Raw genomic sequence first — 26,924 nt, 5'->3', positions numbered from 1 at the left:
TTATCTTTTTAACCCTCTTTGAAATTCCCAGTATCTAAAACATCTTTGTCCATGTTTCTCAGGAACCCCTTCTAGAGGTTGAATGGTCCAAGTGAGAAGCAGCTCCTGGCTACCCCTCTGAGTTTTCAATGGACACAATATATACCTTAGGGATGGCAAACTGTCAGCATTCAGACCACCATATCCTATCTAGAGCCCATGGCAGACATTGCTAATCAATCATAGCACAGTGGCCTTAGACACTTCCTCCACGCAGTGCACTGGGCAGCCATCACCAATTGATCAGGTGAACCCAATTTGCCACCCGGGTAGAGCAGATATCCGTGCTGTCCCTGACCTGGCATGCCCAGTCCAGCCCTGACCTTCGGCCCCCTTGCAAAGTCCTACCAACTAAGCCTCAGGCCCATTAGCCAGGGCCGGCGTGAGGGCTCGGGGTCTGGCGCCGAGGATGTGATGGTGAGCTGAGTCCTTGGAGCTCTTGCGCATGCTGACCACGTCGCAGCTGTTGGGCTCGCGCTCCGCTCCGTGCCGGCGGAAGAGGCCACGGACAGTGGTCTGGAAGCTGCTGGTGACGAAGCAGTAGACGATGGGGTCCATGCAGCTGTTGAGGCTGCTGAGGGTCACGGCCACATGATAGACCACGAGGCTGGTGTGGCGTGGCACGTCGGGCCACAGCGCCACAGCCACCTGGCGGGCGTGGAAGGGCGTGAAGCAGACGAGGAAGATGACGAGCACGGTAAGCAGCAGCTGCACGGCCCGCACGCGGCGCTGGCGGCCCTGGCGCGGCAGGCCCGGCCGCGACAGCGCGCACACGACGCGGCCGGTGAACACGCTAATGACCAGCAGCGGCAGCAGGAACTCCAGGACGGTCAGCGCAAAGACGCGGCAGCAGGGCCCGCCGGTGGCCGTCACGCCCAGCACGGACAGGGTCACGGCGCCGGCGGCCAGCCACACAAAGGCGCACACTGCTCTGGCGCAGGCAGGCTGGCGCCAGCGGCGGCAACCATCGGGCTGCACGATGGCCAGGTAGCGGTCCACGCAGATGCAGGTGAGGAAGAGGATGGAGCAGTGCATGTTGAGGAAGTAGCCAAAGACGTGCGGGAGGGCGCAGCGCAGGCAGCCGCGGGTGCCGTAGAAGACAGCAAAGCGCGCGGGCAGGGACAGGCCCACCAGCAGGTCGGTCACCACCAGGTTGATGGTGTAGATGATCGACGGCGTCTTGGCCTGGGTGCGGCAGCCGAAGACGTACAGCGCCAGCCCGTTGAGCACCAGCCCCACCAGGAAGATGACGCCATGCACCGCCATCAGCGCCAGCCACAGGCCTGGGAAGGCGGCGTGCAGCTCCTCGTCCAGCAGAGCAAACAGGTGGAACAGGGGCGTCTCCGGCATGCTGACGTTAGTCCACGCTGCCGCTGCCGCCGTGGCATTGGGGGCAGCCATGGCCGAGGGCCCCGCGGAAGACGCAGAGGGCATGACAGGGGCCAGCGCACGCCCGGGGCCTGGAAGGAAGGAGACCGGGTTACCCTGGGGTTATTGGGGCCCTGCCCAGAGGCTGGACCCCACCTGGCTCGTCTGCCCACCCAGCACCCCAACATTCCCGCCTTTGTGCCTTTGCCTGGCCTGGTCCTGGCACTGGCCAGTGTGGAGCTTTAGCAGAACGCTAGTGCTCTGAGGCTGCTCCTCGCTGTGACAGGAGGTGAAAAGCCTTGCAAGACTGTCACCGGCACTGAAAAATGACAAAGGCGACTGGTGTGGCACAGGTAAGATGACGGGCCAAGTGTGTGGTGTTTGAGCCTGGGATCCAATCCCAGTTTCTTCCTCACTCGCTGTGCAACCTCAGGCAAGTCGCTTAACCTCTCTGTGCCTCACGTCCTAATCTATATCACTGGGACTACAGAGCTGCTGGGAGGATTAATCGAGCACAGCAGTGCTCAGCGCATCATTAGCTGGTGCCAAATCAGCCACAGTTCTGCTAGGACGGAGCCATGCCCACGGTCACCCCAGCCCACAGCTCCCGCACCCATGCGTCACAGCCCCTGTCCTCCAGGCCACCCATCTGTTCTCACCTCCTGCAAGGCTGGCACCAGGTCAATGCCCTGGGTGAAGGTCCTCATAAGGGTCCAAGGGGCTGGGATTGGGGAGCTGGGAGTCAGCTCCCGGGCCACCCCAGTTTCTCCCCAGCCCTGAGAGGTGGCCACCTTTGCTGTCTTGGAGGCCCACGTGGGGTGGCTCACTGGGGCTCGAGCCTGGAGCCTGGTCCCAGCGGCGGCAGCACAGCGGGTGTGAGTTAAACAAGCACTGTGCTCCCTGCCTGGTCCCGGCCTGGTGGCCCAGACACTGCGGTGGGGGCAGGTTGGGGCTGGGGCCGCCCACCCTGTTTCTGTTCCTGCAGAGCTGTTTAACTTGCTGAGATTTATCCCTTTGTTTATAAACGAAGGGTTAACAGGCTCCCACCCCCGCCCTGGGCCAGGCTGATCCTCCAAATAAGGACATTTCTGGCTTTTTCAGGAGAAAGGAGAAGGCTTTGGGGAGAAGCAGGGAGGAGGGGAGGGCACATGGGACATCCCAGGCATAGTGCGCCCTCCCCCACCTGCAAGGGGAGGGAAGACCCCTCGCCCTTCCTGGCGGCCAAGGGAAGTGAGGCGTCCACTGTGAACAGGCCTCACACTGCCCGCTCCCCCTGCACGGCTACTGCACATCCTTGAGCAACAGGCTCCTTCTGGCAGCTTCCACCCAGTGGAGGTCATGCCCGCTGGGGGACTGGGGACCGAATGCCAGCCTGGAGGGGGTGGGCACAGCAGGGGACCTCTTGCTAGCTGAGGCTGAGGTCCCAACCCGGCCGGGGGGGAGCCCCTGGCAGGGCAGGCGGCTGTCTCTATCCTCCAGCTCAGAGAGGGTGGCCTCGGCTGAGCCTCTGTCTCTGGGACGCCGGCCCTGGGCGTCTGCTAACTCTCAAGGCTGCCGGGAGGAGTCGGATGCCGCCCAAGACTGTGTCCGGCCCCTCTGGCCACCTCCAGCGCAAGTGGGCCCGGGCCTCAGCTCACGGGGTCCTCTGGGAGGGCTGTCCTGTGCCCGGTGTCCCCAAGCCCCTAACACACAGGGGCCTTGGATGTGTTTGTCCAACGGCAGCTCAGGGAGACAGGGAGCGAGAGGGACGTCCGGGGCAGGGAGAGACCTTCTGTGGGCGCGGGGGGTTGGGGAGCAGCGAGGGGGGGTGATGAGGCTAGGCTGTGGGCCTGGCATCCTGGTGCCTCAGGGCTGTGGGTTTCGTCCTCAGGCAGCGTGGGCCCCCGCAGTCCCCCGGGAAGGAGACGGATGCTTCCCAATGCGTCCCTGCTCTACTGTGGAAAACACGATGCCTCGGCCAAACCCCAGGAGGAAGGGCCCAGGGAGCGAGGAGCTGGCCCCAGACACACGCAAACAGGTTTTTGAATTTCCTTCCGCGTGCTTTTCGGTTTTCCAATGCGTCTGCATGAGGTCTGCATCCATGTGACAATCAGAGACAAATAATAAACACCACAGAAGGTTTCCTCTGGCATTCAGTCCCAGGATGATGCGGGCCCCGGGAGCCTGCCCGCCCAGGAAACCCCCCAGGGACAGCCTCACATGCTGGCCAGCACCTCGCTGAAGGTGTCGGCGGCAGTGTGGGCCAGGGCCGCGCGCCTGGGGCTCCAGAGCGGGGGGATGCGCGGGACGCCCCAGAGGCCGGGCAGGTGAGGACAGAGGACGTCAGCCAAGCACGCCGTGATTCTCAGCTCGGAGAGTCTGAGCCTGATCCGCTCACACACTGAGGTCAGTCCCAGAACACGACGAACCTTGGCATCTGTCACGCCGAGCTCAGATCACGGCCACAGCCCGGGCCCTCCCCCCTGGCTTTCTACACCACCATCTCTTCCCCTTTGCTCTCTGCTGAGTCTGACTGTCTCTGTCTGTATGATAAGACCCCCGCCACCCCACCCTGCTTACGCCAACCCCAGCACACCACTCACCTCTCACGGTGATAACACACTGATTACTCACTGACCGCTCTCTGGGGGCATCTACTCACGATCCCTTTTGTTTCGCAAGATGAGGAACTCAAACCGTGAGACCCCGGCCCCTGTGGAGGTGGGCCTGCTGATGGCCTCGGGGATCCACAGTCCAGGGCCCTCGGCTCTCTGGGGCCGGGAAGGCACTGGGCTGGGAGTGTCTGGGCTGAGCTGCCTCCACCCCACATGGCCTCAGGGCGGACACTCCTTCTCTGGGCCTCGGTTTCCCCCGTGGTCTCCACTGCCTCAGCTCCTGGTCCTCCTTTAGGCTCCACGGGATGGACCGCTCCACCCCCTGAATCTGCTTTGGTCAAGTGCGAGGCCTCCCGCGGGCCCCCCGACCCCGAGCAGAGAGCCCCCCTTCCATGCTCTCAGCACTAGCCCTGCCCTCCGAGGTCCTGCTGGTCCTGCAGTCTGGGGCTGACTCGCTCTCGCCTCCACCATGTCCGCCCCTCCCTCTGTCCACACCCAGGGCCCCATACCCCCGCCTGCCAGCCCGGGCTGGGTCTGTCCACACTCCCGTGGGAAGATGGGGCTCAGTGTGGTGTGGGATGTCACAGCTGGTGATGGCGGTGGGCATTGTGGGGAGCACTTTAACAGTAAGAGTAACCAGTGCAGGTGCGGGTTGGGGGCTGGCCCCCACTCACGAGGGGTCACCCCGGGTGTTGATTAACCTCTCTGAGCCTCAGTCTCCCTGCCCGCAAAGTGACGTAACAACAGCACCCTCTTTCTGCAGCTTCCGAGCAGGTTCACGGCATCGGTTCCCTTGCAGACCCAGGCACTGGTGATGGTACCTCCTCACCCACCTGGCTCCTGGCCTCCTCCACTCACTCAGAGGAAACAGAGGCTCTGGAAGGGACAGGCCAGGACTCGAACCTGGGTCTGCCTAGTGCGAGCCCACAGCTGGGTCCTTGGGCCTGAGGGAGGGCGGGCACCCAGGCAACGGTCCCCTCGTCCGGCAGGTGCACGGCGGGCACCCACTCCCCACCTGCCTTCCGCCCTGCTCCACTCTAAATGCAGTGAGGGGAATGAGGGGAAAGGAGAGAAGCCTCTGCTCTTCTGTGGGGACAGCCTGACGCTGGCCCCCACACCCAGTCTGAGTGGGGGGCACAGACCTGGCCTTAGATGGGCCCCAGGTGGTGAGCAAGCAGAAGAGTCCCAGATACCTGGGTTCGAGCCCAGCCCTGCCACTCCCTCGACCCTGGACCTTGGCCAGTCAGTGAGCCTTTTTCTCCTCATCTGCTAAATGGGGTCACTAGTGCTTTCCACAGCCTGAGGAAGCCAGTCTGAGGGTGGAGGCATGGCCCCGTCCCCTCCCCGTTCCTGGCAGGTGCCCTAGTCCTGGCTGAGGTGCAGCGAACCCTGCAGCTGGGGTCGGCTGGCTGGATCCCGGTGGGCAGGGGCCACGTCCTCGTAGTGCCTAGCACCGTGCCGGGCTCAAGGTCTGGAAACTGCCCCAGGGCAACTGTCCCAGGCTGGGAGCCTTCGCACATCTACCAGCCACTGCCCCGGCCTGCTCTGCCCACCCACGCTCAGGCCCTTCCCTGGGCAGAGCGGAGGGCACGCGGACCTGCTCTCCGGGGGCTCAGGGTCAGAGGGGGAGACACACAGTGGGTTGGGGGGACCGGAGCATAGCCACTGAGAGTCTCGACTCTGGTCTGGATGCCCCACCCAAAGCCTGGCTCCATCTCAGAACCGGCTTGTGACCTTAAAGCCTCTGAGCCTCAGTTTCCTCATCTGTAAAGTGGGCAGAATTGGAATCCATTTCTGAGGCTGTACCGACACATTGTCAAGAGGTGGTCCTGGAAGGGTCCTGAGAGGATTTTGGCTGGTGGGGGGATGGGAGATGGGCCGAGTATAAACAAAGGTGAGGGTTAGGGAAGGGGGGGTGCCCTGTGGAGAACGGCAGCAGGAGGACGGCAGCGCGGGCAGGCAGGCCTTGCAGAGTGGACTCTGCACAGCCCCAGGCCCCAAGGGCGAGTGCTGGTCCTGGGTGGACTGAACAGCTGGAGTGCAGCTGTGCGGGAGGGGAGGAGGTGGGGCCCAGGCTTCGGGTCCCTGGGGGCCTCCCTCCTCCTGCACCTCTCTTCCTTCCTCTTTCCCCTCCCACCCATCTCAGAGGAAACTGGGGTCCTGGGAGGAAGGGTCAGGAATTCCTCCACTGCCCAGGCTGCCCAGGTCTCAGTCTCCCCATCTACGCAATGGGCAGGCGGCTCTGAGGGTACTTCCAGCTCTGAAGCACTTCAAGGCTTGAACATGCCTGCACCTTTGGGAATGTCTTGGCCGCAAGACTGCTCTAGAGGGCTCTTCCAGGGAGCAGGGCAGAGGGATGGTGGTGGAATCCCGGCGGCTTGGGGACTGGGGCGAGACGCAGGCCCAGTGCTTCCCAGGCTAGGAAGAGCCCTTGGGACCTCTGGGCAGGAAGTCCCAGCCTCCCTCCACCATGTGTGGGATAAAGTCCTTCAGTGGCTTGGCGCTGCTCAGCTCCTAGCCTCAGACATGGGCTCCTGTAACACAGAACCCCAGGCTACAGTGCTTGGTCACAGGTGGCCTCATGACCCCGGCCCAGCCAATCACTACCAGCCCTGGGACTTTTGCTGGCAGCTCTCTTCTCTGGGGTTGCCACACTAGTTGGTTATGAGACTCAAGCTGCTGATGGCCGTATTCCTCTAGAAGAAACCCACCAGGAGGAGAGACTAAGTCCTGACAGGGTGGTTCAAGCGCCTGGATCCAGCCCTTCCTGAAGCCAGTAGTCTGGGACTTGGTTATCTCCCTCTTTGGCTTAAGTTACTTTGGAGTTTCTGTCACTTGTGACTAAAATAATTCTGACTATACCCTCTTATTCACCTGTCAACTTTCTTCAGTTCGGATGCCTCTTCCTTCAGAGAGCCCTCCCTGATTGCTTCAAGTAGATTTGCTGCCACTACTGGGCCCTCACTGCACCCGTGGCTCTGTCATTGCCTGGCCACTTGTCCAGTTTCCCCACTAGCCTGTGACTCTTTGGAGGAGAGGCCTGCACATTCACATTCAGTATATGTCAAGTGGGTGAGTGAATGAATGTGTACAATCTCAGCTTGTGGGGCTTCCCTGGTGGCACAGTGGTTAAGAATCTGCCTGCCAATGCAGGGGACACGGGTTCGAGCCCTGGTCCGGGAAGATCCCACATGCCGTGGAGCAAATAAACCCGTGCACCACAACTACTGAGCCTGCGAGCCACAACTACTGAGTCCACGTGCCACAACTACTGAAACCTGCGTGCCTAGAGCCTGTGCTCCGCAACAAGAGAAGCCACCCCAGTGAGAAGCCCACGCACCGCAATGAAGAGTAGCCCCCGCTCGCCACAACTAGAGAAAGCCCGTGCACAGCAACAAAGACCCAACACAGCCAAAAAAAAAAAAAAAGCTCAGCTTGCACTCCTCCGAGGACGGGGAACTCACTACCTACTAGGTTAGCCCACTGTAATGCAAAACTCTCTGAAAATAAGAAATGTCTTTCTATATTGTAGCATAAATTAGCTTTCTCTGACCCAAGCCTATAGCCCCTGGCCTCCCTAGAAATATGTCTGCTTTCTCTGCCCCCTACCCATGGGGCCCTGGGGAGACACATCTGGATTCCTCCTATCATTGTGGAGGGGGCACAATCCATATTTTATCAGTGAGGATGCAGGATGCAGAGCCAGGGAGCTTCAGCCACTAGCCTGGGGTCCCCCAGCTGGGCCCTGGGGCTTCTGGCCGCAGGTAACCTTGTGGGCCTCCCTCCCATTGCCCCACCTGACCTTGGAGTGAGGGTTCTGACCCTGCAGGGGTTCTCGCTGAGCCTCAGTCTCCACTTGTGCGGAGCGGGGACTGGCACAGCTGTATTATGCTGCTCCTCAGGGCTGCTGTGGGCCTTAGCTGAGACGGAGCCCCTGGTGCAGGTGTGGAGAGGTGCGAGAGGGTGCGGGGGGTACACTGCTGCCGCCTGGTGCCTGGTGAGGGTGGCACGTCTCCCCTTACCCCCCAGATGTGCAGACCTGGAGCTCCAAGACCCTCTAGGGGAGGCATGGGGGTGAGGGATGTCTTCCCCTCCCTAATATGCTCTCCTCACAGGCATCTGGTCACAACCAGGTTTCAGAGGTGGGATTGCTGGGGAAGGGGTCCTCCCTGGGAAAAGCCTCAGGTTCTCAGCAGGGCTAGGGGAGCCCCCTCCCCAGTCTCCTCGCGCCCCAACTGAATGACCACGCCCCAGGCACCCTCCAACCTCCGTGCCTTTGCCCAAGCTGCTCCTCCTCCCCCACTTCAGTATTCCTGCCCGCTTTAGGGCTTCCTCTTGACCTCAGCCCCTCAGGAAGCCTTCTCTTTCCACCGCGGCTGGCCCAGTACCTCTCCCGGGTGCTCCTTCCCCAGCGCTGTCCAGCCAGGACCGGCCCACGGTGCCTCCCGGTCAGACTGTGAGCATCTCGGGGCGGGCCTGGTGGGGTCGGGTGTGGGGCGGAGCTCCTGTCTGTCGCTCCAGCACACCCAGGATAGCCGGGCGCAGAGCAGCATCCATCTTTCCCTTTGGCTGAGTGAACCGCTGAGCGAGCCCGGCAGGGCCTGCAGGGTGAGGCCCGTTTCTCGCCCAGGCATTCGGTGCCCTCCCCGCCTGGCCCAGCCCCTTTACAGCCCACCCAGCGTCCCAGGGCCCTGGACGTGGAATTGGCTTCCGCCCTCGGCTCCCCCACCTCACTACCCACCAGTCTTCCCAGCCGAGCAGGGTTAACGCCTCCTCCAGGAAGCCCACCCAGTCACCCTGACCATCGTCGGGGTTCCGTCGGTCCCCATTGTCCTCCCCCTCCCCCTCCCCTTGGTGCTCATCAGAGGTGTTTGGTTCAAGTCTCAGAGCCTCAGTTCCTTCACCTGTGATGCTGGCATTGATATTTGTTGAATGGACAAGTGAGCAAACCAACAAATGAAATCGGCAGAGCAGCTGGGGGTGCTGGGTGGACAAACGGCCACAGGTGCCCCCCCAAAGAAGGTGCATAATGACAACAGCAGCAGTGCTAGAGACCCCGTTTTCCCACCTGAACGGAGGCCTGCGTGGGCCCGCTTGCTCATCTTGGGGAGAGGCCCGGGTCACACCGGGTGCTCAGTGCAGGACTTCTCAGAGCCTTTGTGAAGCTCTCAAACCCAGGGAATGAGCATCTTTCTCCAAGTCACCTGACCCTGTCCCCTCCTGGGGCTCCCTCTCCATCCAGCCTGAGGGCCGCACCAGCTCCCCACTGAACACTGATGGGGGGTCATGCCCCGCTGCCTCCACCTACAGCTTTCGGGTCCTTGTGTGCCCAGAGACACAGGCCAAGACCCAGAGGCTCAGGGTGCCAGCACCTGCCCACAAACTGCGAGGGGGACCCGGGCCACACTGACCTCCCGTCCTCGGCAGGTGGGGGGTGCATCCTGACCTCTCCTTGGCTTCTCCTGAAACCACCTCGCCGTCCCTGTGTGTCCTCTGTGGCCGCCCAGCTGCCTAGCAGACCCCAAGCCCGCAGCCTGCCTGCCTCCTGTCCTGCCGTGCACAGGACCAGGGCAGCCAGGGGGCCTGGCCTCAGCCCTGGGCAACAGGTACCTGCCCGGAAGTGTGGCCCAAGATCCCATGCTCCGCTTGCATCAGGAGCCGGGAGGGACAGGCGTGGAGGACAGGCCCAGCCTTTTTCCTGACCAAGGTGCCCGGAGCATCTCTTGTGAACCAGCCGCCATGCCAGACACTCTGCGTCCACACAGCAGTCGTGGGTTTTATAGACAAGGAAGTGGAGGTCCAGAAAGGTGAGTGACAGGCCCTAGGACACACAGCGTGAAACTGATGGAGCTGGGACTCAAACCTAGGTCCACTGGCTCCTGGCCCAGGCAGGGGTGGGACCAGGGAGGGGTGAACATCTCTGGACCTGGGGTTTGTGGGCAATCAGATTCTGGGTACACAGAGTACCTGCATATGCCTGTGCCCCTGTAGGGGTGACCCTCACAGCCTTCCAAGGCCAAAATAGCCATTATTGGGGGAACCATCTGCCTGTTTATGTTTCTGATTATTCTTGGTTTCATGGCATCTGCTTTAGAACATTGCCTGCTGTTTTTGGCTAGTCTGAGTCTCTGCTTGTTCCATCCAGGGACAGCTGGGCCCTTACGGAAGCCCCCAAGGGGGCCAGTCTGGCTCGTGGTCACCCGGCAGGTCCCAGGTGGCACCAGCTGGAATCAAGCTCCTCATCCTGGCCAGGGCTCCCTCCACCCAGCTCAGGGAGAGGGGTCACTCGTGGGTGTGGGTGGAGTGCCGGGCACCTGGGCTCCCCCATGGCTGACTCGGCCTCACCTTCCACCATCTGAGAGCGCTTGGCTGAGATCTGGGCTCTGATGGAAACGCAAGCTCCTCTGGGAGGGGCAGCCTCAGGCGTCGCCGCACATGGGGGTCCTGCCGGGGGTCAGACAGCCCTCCCTGCCACCCTGGCTCATCCCTCACCTCGTCCTGATGGTTGCAGCTGCTGCAGCACCTGACCGTTTCCCCCGACCCAGCCTCCCCAGGGGCACAGGTCATGGATCTGCGGCTGCCCTTGCCCGGCCTCTGCCCGTTCCCTTGGCCCGGCATGCCGCTTCTGCCTGCGTCACCTGCTGAAGGCCCCCGGCACCAACAGGGCCCACGCCCACAGTCCTCCCTGGGCCCCTGGACACCCCTCCACTGGGGCAGAGCCCTAATCCCACACTTCACAGTTTGCATCCGAGATGACCCCTCCCAGGCTCTCATGACTCCTCCCAGGATGCCCCACATTGGTGCTGCTGGCCTCATTTTGCCTGTGAGGAAACTGAGGTACAGAGAGGTTAAGTGGCCTGTCTGGGGTCACCCAGCTGGGGGCGGAGGAGCTGGGATTTGAACTCTGCTCTGTGGACCCTCCTGCCTGCACCACGCCAGTGAAAGTTTACCACGTCCCACTGTACAGAGGAGGACTCAGAGGTCCAGGGCACACAGGCATCTTGCCCCAGGCCACACAGCCCCGTGGCAAGGTCAGAGGAACAATGAGGACCACATGCTTTGGAGGCATCAGACCTGGCCTTGAACCCGGTGCTGGGGGCACAGAGGGTCTCAGGCAGATGTGGCTCTAGCTTATGGAGCTCGCGGTCAGGGGCAGGGTGGGGGGAGTGGGCTAGAAAGTGGCTGGGGGGCCACTGTGGCTGCTCAGGAGCAGGAGGGGCCTCAGGAGGACCTGGGGGAACAGTGCTCCAGGCAGTGGGACGAGCACAGCAAGTGCAAAGGTCCTGAGGTGGGAACAGGCTTCTGTGTTCAGAGTACCGTGAGGGGTGTGAGGGGCAGCCTGGGTGTGCTGATAGCCAGCAGGGCAGAGCAGGGTTGGGGTCCACCAGTGTTCTTCAGGCCCCAGGGCCGCCTCCTCAGGGAGGCCCTCCCGGATCACCCAGCTCCCAGCACACCTTCACCTCCACCTGCTTTTCTTGCCTTGCAGCCCTCCCACCACCTGACAGCTTCATATTTATTTGTTTCTTGTTTTTCCCCTACTGGACTGGCAGTGCCGTGAGGGCCAAGGCCTGGGCTGTGGCTAAATGAACAAACGAATGATTTTGAGAGCCCCCTCTGGCCTCTTCAAGCCTTAGTTTCCTCACCTATAAAGTGGGTGTGCTGAGACCCACCTCATCACATCAGGTTACCGCAGGACAAAAGGAGACCAGCCCGCGGGCTCCCAGGAGGTGCTCAGGAAACGTCCAATCCCCTCCCCCACACACCGGGGCTGTAGAAGCAGCAGACTTTGCTTTTTCTGAGGCTCAGAGACGGGCAGCAACTTGTCCATGGCCACACAGCCATGAGGGGAGGTGGTGCCCTGGTAACCCTCTGGCTGGGAGCGGCCACAGGTTGGCAGAAGAATATGGGGGCCGCTGGTGGGGCCAGCCGCCTGTCCGAGGGCTGAGAGCTGCTGCCACCACGCCTCCAGCCCCTTCCGTTCCCAGTCCTGCCCCAGGACTCACAGCTGCTCCTCGTCTGCCCTGCCCAGCACCCTGGCCACAGTCCAGTTCCCAACTGGCCCTCCCCCCTCGGGACCCTGTTCCTGCTGCCTTCTCAGGGCCGGCACCACCAGCGAGCCAGGCGGGGGCAGTGCCAGCTGCGAGGTCCACGTAGGGGGCTGGGTGGGCCCTGGGCCTCAGTTTCTCCGGCCCTACAAGGGTGGGGAAGGGCCGGGCTGGGGCCTAGGACCTGAGCTGTGGGATGTCAGGAGGTGTGCCCTGGTCGGAGCCTGTCCCCACAAATCCCTCACCCCCCGGCCCTGCCCCAGCCTGGGGGATGGTGGTGGCCAAGGTCCCAGAGCTCATCAAGTGCCTCTGGGGTACCGCAACCCCTTCCCTGACCTCTGGGGCCGCCCAGACGGGGAAATCGAGGCACCCAGCAGAGGACCAGTGAGAGTGCTGAAGGAAGGAAGGAAGGAAGTCCAGAGGAGGGGGCTTGGGAGCCCTGCAACACAGGTGGGGCTCGGCACAGCAGGGTGCCCCCTCGAGCCCTGGGGAGCTCTCCCTCCCCTACCCCTCACTTGGCCTGCTCAGCTGTAGCTGCCCTCACCCTCGCCCTCAGTTTTCCCATCTGTACAATGGCCCCCTGCAGGGTGGGACCGCAAAGCCACTTTTGGGCTCTGAGCTCTCTCCAGCCCGGGTCTTTCTCCGCCCCTGCCCCCTGCCTGCCTGCCTGGGGCGTAAGGACCCCGGCACCGACCATCTCATCTCAGAGAGGGGAGGCCCGGCCGGCCCGAGGGGGACTCACCGCACCTTCGCCCGCGTGGAGAGGAGACGGCCGCGGCTGCGGCTCTGTGGGCCACTTACTGCAGTTTCCCTACGGACCTCGCCTTCCTGGGGGCTGACGTCAGGCCCGCGCTCGGGGCTCCTTTTGGGCAAAGGCAGCGGGGTGGGGGCGGGGTGGGGGCGGGGCGGGCGTCTTCCCCGCCCCCGCCGGCCCCCTGAGGAGCGTGGTTCAGGGCCCTGGGGGAGGGAGCCTGGGGCAGCGGAGTCCACAGGCCCGGCCAGGCAGAGGAGGAAACTGAGGCACGGAGGGCAGAGCCGAAGCTGCACCACCCAGGAAGGGGAAGGGGTACAGCGGCTCCAGCCTGGCTCTCTGTCCCCCACAGTGTCCCCTCTGGGGAGGCTGCCTGGGCCCTGGAGAGCTCGGCTGGCGCTCACGTGTGCTGTGGGAGCTGGGGGCACACGCAGATCGGTTTTCTGCCTGGGAGGGGACGAAGGCATCCCGGGCTGCCGCTGGCCTTCCTGGCTGCCCCATGCAGGTCTGGGTTGCCGTGCTGCTCTCCAGTTCCACGTGCCTGTTCTGGCCCTGGGCGTCTGTGTGTGCCCGTGACCTCTGGCCCTGGGCTGTCTGTGTGTGCCCGTGACCTCTGGCCCTGGTCTGCCTGTGTGTGCCCGTGACCAAGGTCTCGCACGTGTGTTGTCTGGGTCTCTGTTTGCGTCCACTCCTGGGTGTCCCTGGGGCGGATGTGGCCTCGCAGGGGCACACGCATGCCTGACGCCGTGCACCGGCCTGGCGCCACGTGCATAACCTCTGTGAGTGCTGGTGGCTCTGCAGGAACACAGAGGGTCGGGTGCGTGTGCAGGAAAGACCTGGACGTGACAAGGGCCAGGAGGGTGAGTTGGTGGGTCGTAAACCTCACTCGCCCAGGCCTGCTCTACACGTGGCGGCTGAGAGGGACATCCCTCCCCAGACAGACACCCCGACCAGGGTGGAGGCTTGTGGCCAGGCTGGGGGGTCAGGGTTTTGGGGTCGAGGTCAGGCAGGGCTCAGGGCCAAGTCTGTGACATGCCGCTTCCTGTGCCTGAGTGCCACCTCTGGTCTCCTGTCTCTGTGCTCCCACCCACTCATGCGGTTGAATCACCCTAGACCTCTCGACTAAGCACCTACTGAGCTGGCCCCGGGCTGGGCACTGAGGACACAGGCCGGAGACAGGCCCCTGGCCTCCAGGCTCTGAGCCTGGTGGGGGGCACGGCTGTAGTGCACCAGCGGGAGGGAGCGGGGCGCCGCAGGGCCCTGGCCAGCCTGGGGGGGGGGCGTGGTCAGGAGGGCAGCACAGCCGGGCAGAGGCAGGGGTGACAGGAGGCAGGCAGCCTGGGTGGGCAGAGGGAGGGGAGGCCCTTGGGCAGCGGGAACTGCCCGCCCGGGTCCTGGTGAGTGGAAGGCAGGGATGAGCCATGAAGCTGGGAATGAGCAGGGGACTTCCACACCGGGCTATAGCTGCCCTTGTGGGGACCAGAATGGGACACTTGACCCGAGGGCAGTGGGGAGCCATTGAAGATTCTGGGGGAGGGTGGTCCTTGGAGCAGCCTCGCTGCCCCCCTCAACTGGGCTCCCCACTAATGCAGGGCTGAGCCCACAGGCTACCGTTGTCTCCTTAGAACACTGCCGTATCTGTCCCAGAAGGGGAAACTGAGGCCCAGAACGGTGCTGGAGCCCCTGGCCCCTCCAGGTCCCTGACCCGGGCTGGCACTGGCTCCCGTCTGGCAAGGCAGCGGCAGCCAGGGTCTTGCTGGGGGAGCGTGGATTCAGTCTTGTTTGTGTGCGGGGCACGGGTAGGGGCGGCCTGGAGGTGCCAGGATGTGGGAGGGTGCCGGAGGGCTGAGCCGTCTGAGGGTCAGATTTTATGAGCTGGAGGCAGCCCACGGCCGCTGAGTCACTGGCAGGGCTTGCCAGGCCTCGTACTCACTCTGAGGGCCGCGGGGCTCTAGCCTGGCACGGGAAGGCTGGTTCCCGAAGAAACCTCGGGGAGATTCTCTGGAACGCAACAAAGGCCGTGTACCGCCGGGGAGCGCCTCTCACCCTAGGGGGCTCTTCTCTGTGGGACCGAGGGGGTCTGGGGTGGGTGCTGGAGCCCACAAGGCTCGGGGTGACCCTCAGCGGAGACAGGGGCATAGGGACAACCTCACCCTTGTCACTTCCACAGGCTGGGTCAGGCCAGGCTGTCTGTGTCTGGGGTCAGGGGTCAGATATTGGCTGGGTCAGGGGTCAGACCCCTTCTGGTGGGTCTGACGCGAGCATTTTAGGGTGGGGCTGCCTGTCAGGGAGCCCCGCCCGGCGGAGAGCCCGCCGAGCCCGCAGAAGCCCCCCACGCTCACGGCTGGGTTGTGAGGCTCCACAGTCGTGTCTCAGGACGCACCTCCCCTGCGGCCTGCCACTCTGAGGGACTAAACCACAGAAGCAGCAGAGCAGCCCAGGGGGGCCGAGGGCAGGCGGGGGGATGCGCGGCAACAGCCAGGCCGCTGCTGTCACCACCCTGGTGCCTGCAGCGCCGGACCTCATCCATCCTCCCTCATCCCGGTGCCGCTGGAGGACGTAGACAGCGCTGGGACCCAGGCCACACAGTCTGCCCCGGGGGAGGCGGGGCGAGGGGCACTGCGGGGGAGGGGACGCAGGCCAGCTGGGTGGTGGGGGAAGACTCGCCCCCAGAAGGGGTGATCCCGGCAAGACAGGTGGCAGCCGGGGCTGGGTGGGTGGCTCAACGGCCACGCACCCCCTCCTGTGCTCTGGACTCCCTGGCAGGGCCCGGCACCCACAGGGGAGGCCCGGGTGGGCTGTTGGGGTACCGTGTGTGTGTGTGTGTGTGTGTGTGTGTGTGTCTGGGGTGGGGGGCCCGGTTGGACCCCTCGCTCGTGTGCTCTGACCCTCAGAGTCTCCCCATAAAGTGGGGACAGCGTGGCCGGTGAAAGGCCCCGGGCCAAGTCCCCCTCCTCTCAGGAAGCACCGAGTCCTGCCACTGCACGTGGGACGTTTCACAGGAACGTTCATCCCCAGCAGACGTGGGGAAACAGGCCGCAGGTGGGGACTCACCCTAGGCCCACAGCCGCCAGTGGGAGAGCTGGAGAAACGCGGGCCGGCTCCCTGGAGGGTGAATGAGGCTCCGATGGGGCACAGATGCCCACCCTTCCCCCACCCCTATGTCCTTGAATGCACGGAGCGAGTTTGGGCGGCCAACTAGGGCTGGAACCTGCATTGTGGGGAAATGTCCAGGGCACTGAGGATGGGCCTAGAGCATAGTTATGGTGGGAGCTTGCTCTGAAGCTCAGGAGACCACCACCCCTGGGCTTTGTCGCCTCAGTTCCCTGAGCCACTCTTCCAGGTCTCATTTGTTACCCAGAAGCCCCTCAGAGCTCATCTTGTGCCACCTTCAACTTTTACAGGTGGAGAACTTGAGGCCCAGAGAGGGACAGAGACCTGCTTAAAGCCACACAGCAAATGGATTGCTGCAGATGCTGGTGGGAACCAGGCCTGGGCTTCCGTGTGGCAGCCCTAACTTTTGGGCCGCCTGAGTGACCGGAGCAGGGTTGTTTAATCATACGTTCAGTGCAGTGTCTGGGACTGTGAGAGCAGCCGTCCTCATGGGTCCGCTGAGACAGTGGACCTGACCCTGGGCGAGGCTAGGGTGAGATGGAGGGGAGGCTTTTGGTGCTGCTGAAGGGGGGGCCTGGGGACTTGGCAGAGGTCCCGAGGCCCCACGGAGTGAGGGGAGGGGCCCCTGTGGGAATGGCAGGGAGGTACGGGGGGCTGGGCTCATCCTTGAGGAAGCTGAGGGAAGCCCTAGGTCTTTGAAGGGTGGGTCCAACCCAGGAGGGCTTGCAGGAGGAGGAGGCCTTGTCAGCAGCCTTTGCAGTCCTGGAGGAGCCATGGTTCCAGGCAGCAGGTCTCAGGGAAAGAAAGTCAGAGTATCATTCACAGAGGGAACCGTGGCCCCAGCAGGGTCGCACCCTGAGATCTTGCTCTACCCCCCGCCAGGTGCTGTTTCAGGGCTTCCACGTGCATCACCTCATATTCACAACAGCCCTGGAAGGCAGGTGCAGTTATGATCCCACTTTACAGATGTGGGAATTGCTGCCCAGAGCTAGGCCACTGACCAAGTCCCCAGCCAGAGAAGAGCTGGCTGACCTCCCAACCCCACAGCACATTTTCTCCACATCCCAGCCCTGAAATACAAGCGTCCACTTTCATCCCATCCCTACGGCACACACAGACCCTGAGGCCAGCCCTGCTCCGGCCCTTACATGCTCTTATGTGCACTTGTGTGTATGCACACGTATCACAGGCATGACACACACAGATGCATGCACACAGACCAACACACACACCCCTGCGCACTGCGAGGCACACGCGCACACACACCTGCAGGTATACACACGGGCACAGGATGCACACTCACACTGATGTACACTCCCGCACACACACGGACGTGCACGCACACGCATGACACACATGCCTCTCCCCAACTTCCTGGTTAGCGTCAAGTCCCCTTGGGAGGCGTGTGTGCAACCCCCTCGCATGTGTCCCGGCTGGGCCGTGGCGGCCGGAGCAGGAAGAATTTCCAAACAGGAAGAGCTCACTTGGTGGCACCGTCTACCCTGTGTCAAACATCCCAGTCTGGCCTGGCTGAGGGGCAGGAGCCTGTCACCGGTCCCACCGGCCCTCCTGGGATTCGCACCGGCTCTGCCCAGCTAGGCTGTGGAGCCCACCCGCCCAGGTGGCCCGACCTCTTACAGGTAAGCAAACTGAGGCCAGGAGTGGGGCTCGGCTCTCCAAACTCAGCTGCTGCTTCAGCCCCCTCTGACCTCCCCAAGGTCTGGGCAGGTGCTCCCCCGACGGCTCACCTGTGACTGGCCAGGTGGGGCAGGGGTGCACTTCGGTGTTCCCCACACGGCCCTCCATGGGGGCACCCTTGTAACCATCCTGGTCTGATGGAGGGGAAGCGAGGCCCGAGGTCACGCAGCTGGGAAGGGGCGGAGTTGGGGGTTGAACCCAGGCAGCAGCCCGGGGCCTGCAGAGCCCTGAAACTGCCCTGCTGAGCGGGTCTGCTTCCTCTGAGGAAATTTCAGGAACCCATCCGCCAGGCACGGTGGAGAGCTCCCCACATCCTGGAAGCCCCGCACCCGGGGCGGGGAGTGCTGGTTCCAGGTCTCTCCCAGGTCGAGGGCCCTGTCCTCAGGCAGCGTTCTGCCCAAGCCCTGGAGGCCCAGGCCGGCCGCCAAAAGGTGCCCCAGCCTGGCCTGGGCTGTGGCTCCCTTGGCAGTGCCAGACTGGCCCACTCAGGTCAAGGGCTGGCCACATCCCCTGCAGGGCCTTGGGACCTGCTTTCTATTTTAGCCTTTCCTGGCCCCTGGAAGGCACCATGGGACCGGAATAGCTCTGTCTGTCTCTGTCTGCTCAGCAGGACTTAGAGGGGTGGCTCTGGGCCCCTGGGCTCTATTTGCCGACCCTGGAGTGGGAGCAGGACCGGCAAGGGGGCAGCAGCATGCGGGGACACTGTCGCAGCAGCTGCTATTCTCTGCACAGCCCTGTCTACCTTCCCTCCCAGAAGATAGTGAGCTCCCCGTCACTGTAACTGGCCAAAATAGAGCCTGGATGGGCACATTCCAGAGCTGCTGAGTGGGTATCAGCATTGGGTGGGCAGGAAGGCTGATGACCTCTGAGGAGTGGGACGCAGAGACCCCAGACTCTAAACATCACTGATTCTAGGATTCTGCGATTCCAAACTGCTAAGATGTTGTCACTTCTAAGAGTCTGGGGTTAAATTTCCCGGGACAGGCTCTCCCCAGGCTCCAACCCCCCTCCCGGAGACAGAGATGCCACCCTGAGGCCTCTCCCCACCGTCTCTGGGGGAGGCTGAGCTCCTTGCCATAACCACACCTTTGCCCACACTGTTCTCGCCACTTCTCTCCAGATCCAAATCCACCCTAGCTTTGAGGCCACCTCTTCCATGAGGCCTGCCTTGACTGGCTTCTCTAAGCCCCGGATTCTGAGGACAGTTTGGGCCCCGGTCACTTGTCTGGATCTCCCCAGGCCACCTCTGTCTCTAACTGGATGTTTAGGTCCTCCCAGACAGGGCCAGAATTTTACTTGTTTCTCTCTCTCTGATGCTCAGTGTATGTGACGGTGTACAGTAGGAGCTCAGTGAATGCAAATGCCCACTCATTTTTTTTTTTTTTGGCCGCGCCGCACAGCTTGCGGGATCTCAGTTCCCCGACCAGGCATTGAACCCGGGCCGCGGCAGTGAAAGCGTGGAGTCCTAGCCGCTAGGCCACTAGGGAATTCCCAAGCCCACTCATTTAAAAAAAAAAAAAATTTTTATTTATTTATTCTGGCTGTGCCGGGTTTTCATGGTGGCATGCGAGATCTTTTAGTTGCGGCATGCAAACTCTTAGTTGAGGCATGCACGTGGGATCTCGTTCCCCAACCAGGGATCGAACTGGGCCCCTGCATTGGGAGTGTGGAGTCTTAGCCACTGGACCACCAGGGAAGTCCTTGCCCACTCATTTTTAAAATGGGCAGGCAGCCTGGCACGGCCCCGTCGCAGGCACTCGGACCCCTTTCCTGCCTTTCCAGGCTTCCCCAGAGAGTCCTCCAGCGTGCTTCCTACCCCTCTTACAAACAGGTGGCTCTTCCTGGTGGCCGACCATCTCCCCTCCTGCTGCAGCTTCCTCTCATTCTTGCTGAGTCTTAGGGCCGCTCACCCTGCCCTCTCCTCCGGGGGCCAGGCAGCCACCTCTTGTTGGTGAAGGGGTCGGGGTGGGTGGGATGCACCGTCAATACCACCCCTCCCTCTTATAGGCAAGGAAACAGACTCGGAGAGGGCAGGGGCCCGAGGCCACCCGGCTAACGGGCGGTGGAGCGAGGATGTGAAGCAGGCACTTGGGGATGTGATCCCCACATTTCTCCAGCTGGTGGGGCACGGTGGGTGGCGGGAACCTGGGTTGGCCCCTGCCTCCCGAGGGTGCCCTGGACACGTCCCAGCCTGTCTCCTTCCTGACCTTGGTCTGTCCATCTGGGCAGCAGGGACAAAGCCCAGATCAGGGTGGCGGGAGGATGTCCGGGTCCCTGTCCATGGAGCCCCACCCCCTGCCCACTGCCCTGAGGAGCGGGCAGCTGGTGGGAACGGGAGGAGGGCTGCTGTTTCTTTTGGCTAGGACAGTGGCTTTCTGGAAAGCTGGTGCCAGTTCTCTGGGTTGGCGGGCGGGGAGGGCACTGGGGTGGGGCATCAGGGAGTGGGCAGGCACCGGCCAACGGGCAGCGACACAGAGGTGCAGGCTGGATGGTCCCCAGAGTCCCCACTCACGGTCCTGAAGACCAAACTGCTCTGAGACGGGAAAGCAGCAGGTGAGTTACAGCTGAAGGGGCGCAAAGCCCCTCAGCCGTAACCAGTCAGAGGGTATTGGGATCTTTATGGGTTCCGCTCAGAGTGAGCTTGATACTTCCCGCTGCAGAAAGATCAGTGTTTGGTGGAAGGGGCAGCCCCGGACCCCACTGGGGCGTCGTGTAATAGACAGTATATACGTTTAGTGTCTTTCTCAAGTTGGAACCAGAAACGCACGCAGCCCCGGAAGGTTCACAGGAGCAGCTGTGTATCTGACAGCCTCCTCCATTTTACAGAGAACTGACCTGGGTTGGGTGGGGTCTACGCTGGGGACTGGGACGTCTGCTCCCTGCCAGACCGGAATCCCTGGCTTTGCTGATGGGGTGCAGTGTGAGGTCATCTCCCACTAAGGAAGCACCTGCCCCCAGATCGGGCTGTTCTGTCCTGTGCTGTCTTCTCAGAGGCCTCCAGGGGAGCTTGGCCGCCAGCCCCACTGGGTCTTGCCCTCTGTCGGCGCTGGGCACAGACCTGCTCTGCCCCCGGCCTCAGGGCACTTGCCCAGGAGAGGCTCATGTGGCCCTCCCAGGGCCCTGGTCATGTCCTCAGGAGCTTTATTTGGTGGGAGATGACAGTGACAGACTCAGAGTCCAAGGCCCGGGCTCGGGTCCCAGCTCGGCAACTGACCAGCTGTGGGAGCCAAGGCTGGGGCTTCACGGCTCGAGCTGCAGCGTGCTCACTGCAGTAAGGACCAGTGAGCCCTCCGCCCTCCCAGCTCATGGGCCGAGGGGGCAGGGCTCAGAGCGTGACCAGGCTCGGGGCTCAGAGTGGGACCAGGCTCGGGGCTCAGTGTGTGACCAGGGCTCATTTGCTGGCGGGGGTCAGTAGTAGGGCACCCAGCCTGGGTACATGCCACCCCACCATCTGACCCTGGCACCTCTTAAGAAAGGTCTTCACACATCACAAATGACCCTGTGACCTCCGTGCCCTGCCCTGTCCCTGCCCCAGGGAGGTCTCTCTTTCGATGGGGAATGGGGGGGGCTTGCTGGGTCCTATGGGAGGCCCTTCCCATGCCTTCCTCTTTCTCCCTATGGAGCTGGTGGTGTCTGGGATCCGCCTGGGAGGGCCTGCTGGCTACTTCCTGCTTACAAGTCATGTCAGGAGGACAGAGGCCAGACCTAGAAGGTGTTTAGATGGGTGGGAGGAGTTGGGCGTGGGTTGAATTTGGGGTAGGAGTGAGAGAGCCAGGGCGGGGGCCAAGGCCTGTTTTCAGGCTGTCAGGATGGCTGCCCATGGTCAAGGGTGTTTTCTGGTGGCTGAGAATCTGGGTCCCATCGCCAGCTGGGTGACCTTGGGCAAGTCAGTGGAGGGAACGAGGGTGGGGCTGAATGTTTGGGCCCCCAGCCTGCTTTCCCTCCAACGAGGGGGACTCTGGGCTCGGGCCCCTCCCTCACCTGCTCTCAGGCCATGAGCCAAGTGTCCATACTGAGCACTTGTCCCAGGCCCTGCGCTTCAGGCTCTCCTCTGTGGGGAGGTGGGAGAGCATTGGATCTGGCAGGGACACTGGTCCTCAGAGCCACAGACACAAATGGACATGATGGTGATGGTGGTGATGGTGATGATGATGGTAATGGCATTAAGATGACCAGTAAGGTGATGACCAAGCAGCAGCAGCTGGAGTTTGTTGGGCACCGACAGAGCCCAGACCAGCTGCCGGGCCTGGGTTGGCTCTCCGCAGGGACCCCTGCGGGTGGAGCAGTTAGGAATGCATTTGCGGCAAATAAATCACCCCCCCACCGCCCGTCCCCCCAGCCGCCATCCCCACCCCCGGCCGCCCTGTGGCTGGAACAAGCATGGGGGAGTGCCAGTCACCATGGGGCGGGGCTGGGGTGGGACCCGGCCTGATTCAGGAGCAGCTCACAGCCACCAGGCTCTTCTCCGTTGACTTGGGACAGGAACCGCTGGGAAGGCAGGACCTCGGAGACCCGCAGCATCAGGACCCTCGGGTGACAGAACTGACCTCCTCACCCCTAGCCCGGGCGGGAAGGGAGCTGGGAGCTGATCCAACGCCACTGTCCCCCAAAGCTTTGAGCAGCGGAATGCTTTGTCTGAAGAAATTGCTGGGCCAAACAGAGAAGGGGGCTGCCCTGGAGGCACTGGGGGAGGCGACCTGAGGCCCCCCTTCCATAAGCCATAGCCTAGGGGCTGGGCAGAGCCCTGGGGCTCCATGGGCCCCAGTCAGCCCCCGGAGAGGGGAGGGAGGAGAAACCCCGCTGGTGAGGTGGGGTTTCAGGTCAGGGCTCAGGCCAGGGGTCACAGCTGACAGCCAGGTCCGGGTGGGGCCTCCTGTCACCTGAGGCGGGAGAAAGGTGGAGGACGGGCTACGGCAGGCCCCCTGTCTCCAAGCGGATGCTACTCTGTCCCTCCTGTGGGTGTCTGGGAGGGGGCAGGCTGGGTATGACCCTGGGGAGGGGGAAGTGGGTGTGGCTCTCTCAGACCACAGGAAAGGCCCCCGCGTCGAGGCCACTGGCCTAGCCTCTGCATCCCCCAGGCACCTGTGTGCATGGGCAGGTGGGCAATCAGGTAATTCAAACACATGCTCCGTAAGAGGAAGCTCTGAGAATCTTTTGTTCTTTTAGCTGATACCGGGTTCTGGATCCAGAGTCCTGGGTGGCTTCAGTGGATCCGCGAACCCCCAGAATTTGTGTGTGAAATTGTCTGTCTGTGTCGTGGGGGTCTGCCAGAGCCTTCAGGGATCCGAGGCCCCGTGCGGGTTGGAGCCGGGGTGTGGTCCGGCCCCTCTCTGCAGATGGGGGGGCGGCCCCCGTGGTCACACTGAGAGTTGGAGGGTCAGAGCCAGGACAGGCTGGGGGAGCTGCTGGGGAGGGCCTCTGCCCCGACGCGCTGGACCCCCTTCTGGGGCTCATTTCTCTCCCCAGGAGGTTGGAGAGACTGGGATGGGTCCTCAGATGAGGTGATGGGGACATTTTGTGATGACAGATTTAGGCTCTCATCCTAGCCCTGCTGCCTCCTACCTGAGTCACTGAGGCTGCCCGTGCCTCAGTTTCCCCATCTGCACGAGGAGGACTGCAGTGAGTGGCACTGGAGTGAGGAGCAGATGAGATAACAGATGTGCTTTGGGGTCCATCTCACGGTCGTGCGGGGTTGAGTGTGTGGCTTGAGGGTCACCTGGGAGCTTTGATCCGATACAGAGGCCCAGGCCAGGCCCTGGGGAGGCTGGCCTCAGTGGTCTGGGTGGGAGCCTGGGTATCAGCATTTTAAAAGGCTCCCCCAGTGATTCTGATGTGCAGCCAGGGGTGACTATCACTGGGCCAACCTTGGCTCCTGCCAGCACACTGAGATGTTGGTCAGAGTGGACACCGGGCTGTCGGCCCTCTTAGCTCCCAGTTTCCAGCCTAGACCCTGGCTGACACCTGAGGTTAGTCTCAGGTAGGCATGATCTCTCTCCGTCCATCCATCCATCCATCCACTCGCCCACCCCCCCTCCATCCCTGCATCCGTCCATCCATTCAAGAACAGACTTTGTCTGGCCTTGTAGATAATTATTTTTCCCTTTTTGTAAATCAAATCCTGTTTAAATCCCACTTCAATCCTTCCAGTCAGAGCCCCGGCCGCCTGCTGGCCTGCTCCTTGTCTCCGGTCTGCAGAGCACGTTTGTTTAAGGCCAGCTGACACTTCTTCTCCTGGGCCTCCCTGTGTTTACACTGGGGCTGTCAGCGGAAACTCCAGGTGCAGGAGGGAGGCCTCAAGCTTATTCTGGCCGGAGACGGGGCGGGGGCCGCAGGGGGCTTCAGGCCACCCTCCACACAGTGACCTAGCTCTGTCACCATCCCCATTTCACAGGTGAGTCCTCAGAGACTCGTCCAGCAGGCCAGAGTCACGCCTGAGTCCTGGCCCCAGGCTACCAGGTCCCTACTCTCTCAGAAGCAGAGCCCAGGAAGGCTTCTGGAGGAGGTGACATCTGAATTGGTTGTCTGGGAAAACTGAGGAGGGGCAAACTGGTGGGCGGTGGAGGGAAAGTCATCACTAGCAGAGAGAGGGGGCTGGGCTGTGGCCGTCCAAGGGAGGAGCGGCCAGAAGGCAGGCAGTGTGGGAAGGGTGGGAAGTTCTGGGCCAGCTGCCTGGGTGTGAATCCTGGCTCCACCATTTATTCACCTGCTCTGTGGCCTTGGGCACATTACCTAACCTCTCTGTGCCTCAGTTTCTTCACCCCTAGAGGGAAGGGAATAGTTGTATTGACTTTGCAGGGTCACTGTAGGGAAGAAATAATCTAGGAACACAGGTGGGAGGCACGCTCATGAGTTTGGGCTCTGCCCTGCAGACAATGGGGAGCGAGGGCAGGTGGCTGAGCAGTGCCAGAGCTGCATAGATTCTTGAGGCTCTGGCCAGGCTTCCAGACAGTGCATGGATCTGAGCTCCCAGGGCTTTTCTGTGTGGCTGGGTTGGGGGTTTTACAGTACAACCCTCTGACCAATCACAGATCATCCGCCCTCCCTCCTAGCCAGTGATTTGTTCCGGGGTGGGCAAGTCTAGGCTGATTTAGGCCAGTGAAAGGTGACCAGAGGTGGCCTTGTGGGTTCTGTGCTTTCTTCTGTCCCTGGATAAACAGGCAGCCTTTTTGTGACCATGAGGGGAGCCCACCCGAGAATGAGGGTGGGGAAGAATCTCAGAGAAGCACAGCCAGAGCCTGATCGATCTGTGTCTAGAGCCCACATTCCCTTTGTGGTTCCTGTTATGTGAGATAACTTTCCTTCCTGGGGAAGGCCGTGTAGTCCTGGTTTCCATCACTTGTTGCTCAAAGTGCCCGTTTTCCACAGGGCCCAAAGCATCTTCCTAGAGCTTAAATCCAACCTTGTAATTCCCTGCTTAAAATGGCTTGGGGCTCCCATCCCTTTACAATGACAGCCTATGCTTCCTGGAGGCCCCAAAGGCCCCACGCCCCACGGGCTCTGGTCTCCCACTGTGGCCTCTGGGCTCCACCCATGACTGTCCTTGACCACACTGGGCACACATCTGCCTCAGGGCCTTTGCTCTGGCTGTTCCCTCAGGTTCCCTGCACTGTCTCACCCCTAGCCTCATTGAGGGCCCTGCTCAGATGTCACCTGTCCAGAGTGGGTGAGAGGTCAGTATAGCAACACACAGCCCTGAGTCACAGGGGCCCAGACAGTGAAGATATGTTTCTCACTCACACCACGTGTCCATTGCAGGTCAGGGGAGTGGGGGTGGGGCTCCTGCTCCCTGGTGGCCTGGGGACCCTAGTGACAGAGACTCCACCATCACACGAAGCCTCTGCGGTCCCAACATGAGGCTTCAGGATCCACCGCCACCAGGAGGGCGGAAGTATCACTCATAGGCTCTGAAATGCTTTGGCCTAGAAGTGCCCCTGTAACTCTGCTCCTGTTCCCAAGGGCTGACGTCGGTGGCATGGCCACGCCTCACATCAGGGGGTGGGACAGTGACCCCCCGAGCGTGGGAGGGAGGAGACGCACAGCAGTGACCTCTGCCTCGGGGCTCCCAGGCCACTCGGTCTCTCCAAGAGACCCTGTCACTCTGCGTTTATTCAGGAAAAATTCATGTAACATAAAATTAGCTATGTTAAAGTGTACAGTTCAGTTCAGTGGTATTTGGTACACTCACAGTGTCATGCAACCATCCCCTTTATCTAGTTCCAGAACGTTTCCACCACCAAAAGGTTTCCAAATGGAAAGCCTGTACCCATTAAACAGTCACTCCCCTTCCCCTCCCCCAGCCCCTGGCAACCACTCATGTACTGTCTGTCTCTGTGGGTTTGACTGTTCTGGAGATCGTATGTAAAAGGACTCGCAGAACACGTAGTCCTTCGTATTCGGCTTCTCTCGCTGAGCATGATGTTTTCAAGGTTCATCCCAGTTGTGGCCTGTGTCAGGTCTCACTCCTTCCTATGGCTGAAGAATACTGCACTGCAGGGTGGACCGAGCTGTGCTTATCCTTTGACCAGATGATGAACATCTGGGCGGCTTCCACCTTTGGCTTCCTGAGCGGACTCGCAGCACAGTCTCGAGCAGGCTTGGTCTGAGTCCCTGGGCTCGGTCTTTGGGGCACGTACCTGGGCATCACTCCAGAGTTCCTCCATCACACTGATTCTTCTCTGTAGTCACTTCCTGCCTGAGACCTTGGGATGCTCACAATCCCCAGCTCCCCAGGGCGTGTCTGAGCCGAGACGCGTGTTGCTTTTTGCGTGGGGGGACCGCCCTCGGCTCGTGCCCACCGAGCTGCCTGGCATCCTGCTGTCGCTGTCTCCTCCTGGCACAGGCCTGGCGCGCAGCAGGTGTTCTACTGAAGCTCGTTGAATCACGAATAAATTCAGAACGATAACTTGGGCTTCCTGGGGAGTTTTGTTTGCAAAAAGAAATCCGCTGCTAAAGAAGTGACGAGCCCCACGCTGTACCGGTCTGTTTCCTCTGCCGTTGCTGCCCAAACGCCCCCAGCACCCGGGCTGGGGGTGGGCTCCATCTACTGGCGGGCAGCCCCTCCCCCTGGGCCGAGAGCCAAGGGAGGGCGCCCACTGCCAAACGCCGTGTTTGGGCACAGGCGAGGTGGGGCTGGGTGGCGCCTGGTCCCTCCTGTGCCTCATAAATCGCTCCGAAGAAAATTCCCCAAAAGGAGTTTCAGATGCTGCTGTGCCCGGGAAGCAGGCTGGTCTCCCCCCCACTGGGGGCGTCTCCTCCCGCATCTGCTGCCAGAGGAGCCTCCAGAGGGTCACCTCCAAGAATGGGCCTCCAGTGGGT

General features: G+C 61.9%; 1 protein-coding gene across 1 annotated transcript; it reads right to left on the bottom strand.

Annotated features, from left to right (window-relative positions):
- Positions 1 to 390: 390 nt before the first annotated feature.
- Positions 391 to 12,856, bottom strand: GPR20 (G protein-coupled receptor 20). The gene is made up of 2 exons (XM_059902139.1): positions 12,794 to 12,856; positions 391 to 1,499 (listed from the first exon to the last, which is right to left on the bottom strand). Exon 2 carries the CDS (start codon positions 1,471 to 1,473, stop codon positions 391 to 393), a length of 1,083 nt encoding a protein of 360 aa, XP_059758122.1. The 5' UTR covers positions 1,474 to 1,499; positions 12,794 to 12,856.
- Positions 12,857 to 26,924: the final 14,068 nt, after the last annotated feature.

Source organism: Balaenoptera ricei, chromosome 17 (assembly GCF_028023285.1).
Source record: "Balaenoptera ricei isolate mBalRic1 chromosome 17, mBalRic1.hap2, whole genome shotgun sequence".
Lineage (NCBI taxonomy): Eukaryota > Metazoa > Chordata > Mammalia > Artiodactyla > Balaenopteridae > Balaenoptera > Balaenoptera ricei.
The sequence above is the reverse complement of the archived record's forward strand: the minus strand, read 5'-3'. Positions and strand labels throughout refer to the sequence as shown.

Excerpts from the sequence above, each read along its gene's own strand:
- GPR20 (XM_059902139.1), bottom strand. The coding sequence starts at position 1,473 with ATGCCCTCTGCGTCTTCCGCGGGGCCCTCGGCCATGGCTGCCCCCAAT.